The sequence below is a fragment of the Geospiza fortis genome, unplaced genomic scaffold (assembly GCF_000277835.1).
Source record: "Geospiza fortis unplaced genomic scaffold, GeoFor_1.0 scaffold93, whole genome shotgun sequence".
NCBI lineage: Eukaryota > Metazoa > Chordata > Aves > Passeriformes > Thraupidae > Geospiza > Geospiza fortis.
Window position 1 is genome coordinate 31,406 of NW_005054854.1, and position 2,585 is coordinate 33,990.

General features: G+C 47.5%; 2 protein-coding genes across 2 annotated transcripts in view; both read left to right on the forward strand.

Moving 5' to 3' along the window:
* The window catches only part of LOC102034981 (protocadherin-16-like), a 21,315-nt gene extending 21,112 nt beyond the window's left edge, over positions 1–203 (forward strand). Inside the window, exon 11 of the mRNA XM_031065545.1 lies at positions 199–203. Coding sequence (XP_030921405.1) covers positions 199–203 — 5 coding nt within the window. The remainder of the gene's footprint in view (positions 1–198) is intronic.
* Positions 204–2,280: 2,077 nt separating this feature from the next.
* Positions 2,281–2,585, forward strand: part of LOC115949160 (protocadherin gamma-A10-like) — a 9,321-nt gene continuing 9,016 nt past the window's right edge. Inside the window, exon 1 of the mRNA XM_031065546.1 lies at positions 2,281–2,585. This exon is cut by the window's right edge and continues 410 nt beyond it. Coding sequence (XP_030921406.1) covers positions 2,281–2,585 — 305 coding nt within the window.

Sequence of the window (2,585 nt, forward strand, 5' to 3'; positions counted from 1 at the left end):
TGGCCGCCGCCGCCGCCCGTGCCCGTCCTGTCGGCGGAGGAGCTTCTGGGCGGCGATTCCTGCGACAAGCCGACCATGAACAGCAGCGCTGTCGAGGGAGAGGTACCTGCCAACCCCGACCTACCGCAGGTCTGTAAAACCGTAAACGCCTGCTGTTCTTCTTGAGCCTTTCTTAACAGGCTTTCTCGTTTTCTCCAGATTGATACTCTTGTCGAGACCTGGGCTTTATCTGTTGGTCAATACTATTTCGGTATTTATTCCAAAAGGGGACATACCTCTGGATCTGTTGATTGAGTAGTTAGTTATATGTTATTCTAACCCTCTTCTGTTTGCTCTGCCATGTTTTGAGAGACGGCTGCTTCACATATGGTAGGTCTAGTGAGGCTGACAAGATTTTTCCCCCAATATTATTTGTCCGATGCAAACCCGGGATTTAATCCTGTTTCCAAAATTGCCGTGCAGTGTCCCATGTTTTGAGGGAATGCTGCTGCAGAAAAGGCAGCATTGATAGAATAGATATATAATATTCACTCATGATTTTTCAAAGGTTTTTCTTAACAGTTATTGTCAGGTCAATGGAGAACACGGATTCTTGCTCTGCAGAAAGAGATCTGCTGATACCTCATAACAGGATTTTGAAAAGCGAATTCACACTTGGGATTTGTGGCATGGAGTGGGCCTGTGTTTGCTTGGGGTTTTTTTGCTTTGTTTTTTTCCCCTGAGATGTGAACGTTTTCAACATGAAAGGAGAAATTACAGGTTGTTCCTCGCCGCTGGAAGAGTGTCGAGTGTATTTGGGGATAAGTGTTCTTCAGGAATGGTAGGCGGCGTTGGTTACTTATTCTAGTCATTCAGTCATTATTTTTCTCGGCAGTTCTCTCTCTCTCTCTTTTTTTTTACCACCTTCTTTTTGGTGAAGGCCTAGATTAGGGCCTCAAAATCGAAGCAAACGAAACCCAAACCATACCCCACATCCAGTTTTATTCCAGAGCCTCTGTTTCATCCAATCCCTTTCTCTCTAAGAGTGGTGTTTCGACCTGGTAGATCACGTGGATCGTGGAATACTAAACCGAGTAATCAAGTCTGTCAGCCGCGTTGTACAGTGTTTTTTTATCCGCCTGTTTACCAGGACAGGCCTCTACACATGCCAAAAATGACAAGCAAGTATGCAAAATGACAGAAACTGAGCACTGGAATAGAGCATTTTTGCACCTTTATTTAATTTAAAAGTTGTCCGGCCAAAATGAAGATTGAGTAATTAGGCGAACACTTTCATAGAAACATCAAGCATTTGCACCGTGATTTCTGGCAAAAGGAAAGATTTTTCTAGGTCGTTAAAACTATCGAATTAATTGTTTAAATTTAAAGGTGTATAAACTATTCAAACCCCAAATTTATGGGGCTTCTTAAGAAAGGGGAAATCACACATTAAAGACAATTGTTATCTGTCTGCAGTCACCATCGATTTTGCCGCAGAGTAGGGACAGTAACCAAGGCAGATTTACCTATGGTTCTTACCATTCACCCGCAGTTTGCGGAGAGACAAGCAGATGGTTCGCGCCAGGTTCACTGCAGGTGGTTCCTGCCTCAGGGTCAGTTGCAGTACAGTCACTGCGGAGTGGTCAAATGACTTTACAGCCGGAAACAGCGGGAGGGGGGAGAATGATTTTCGAGCACTAGGGGAGATTTCTCTTGCACGGTGGCAAACGGAAATTCTTCTACTGAGCAAAGGCAGAGCACCGGGCGGGTGGCAGAGCAACCCGCCTCCTCTGCAGCTCTACTGATATCGGGGTGTTACGGCTGTCAATTTCAGTGGATCTACCTCCACTTCTTTCGCCTTTAAATATCTTATCTAAGTCACTCTGAATGGAGTAGATAATATAACTTAGACCGTGTTCCGTATTGACTGAAAATCCGGTAAAAACCCCATTAACTTGGGTTAATGAGCTCTTCTTCTCCGAGGGCGGAGGTGTGTGTCTGATTATCCCGTGATATGTCTCAGAGCAGCTATATTTTGCTGCCCCTGCGCCAGTAATTCAAGAACAAAGCCTAATTTTAGGTTTTATTTTCCTAATAGGATTAGCCTTAGTATATTCTAAACGTTACAAAAAATATTACACAACGTATTTTGATATTAGCAAATTATTTTCTCAGTGAGGGAGAAATACTGATACCAAAGGCGGACTCTGTCTTCCTGTCAGTTGGGAATCACCTGGAGGATCAAATTCGAGATCGTACGGAGGAAATCTGAAAAACGAAATTGCCGCGGGACGGGACCTGATGTCTCGGTGGCGACTGTCCCCTGCCCGCGAGCTGCCCGTGGGCCAGGCAGGAGCGCAGCGCTGGGCAGCGCTCGGTGCCTGCAGTGCCGGGAGGAGGCTGCGGGCGCCGCTGTTGACCGAGAGGAGCGAGAGGAAGCTCGGAGCGCTACCGGCAGCCCCGCCCGGTCGCTCGCCCGCAAGATCGCCGGATTCTTGGCCCGGCTGGAGGACGGTCTGCGATCGTCCCCGTGGTTCGGAACGGTTCTGCAGCGAAGGGGAGGCACTGCCGGAGGCAGACCGGCCGGGAGTGGCGAGCCGGAGAAG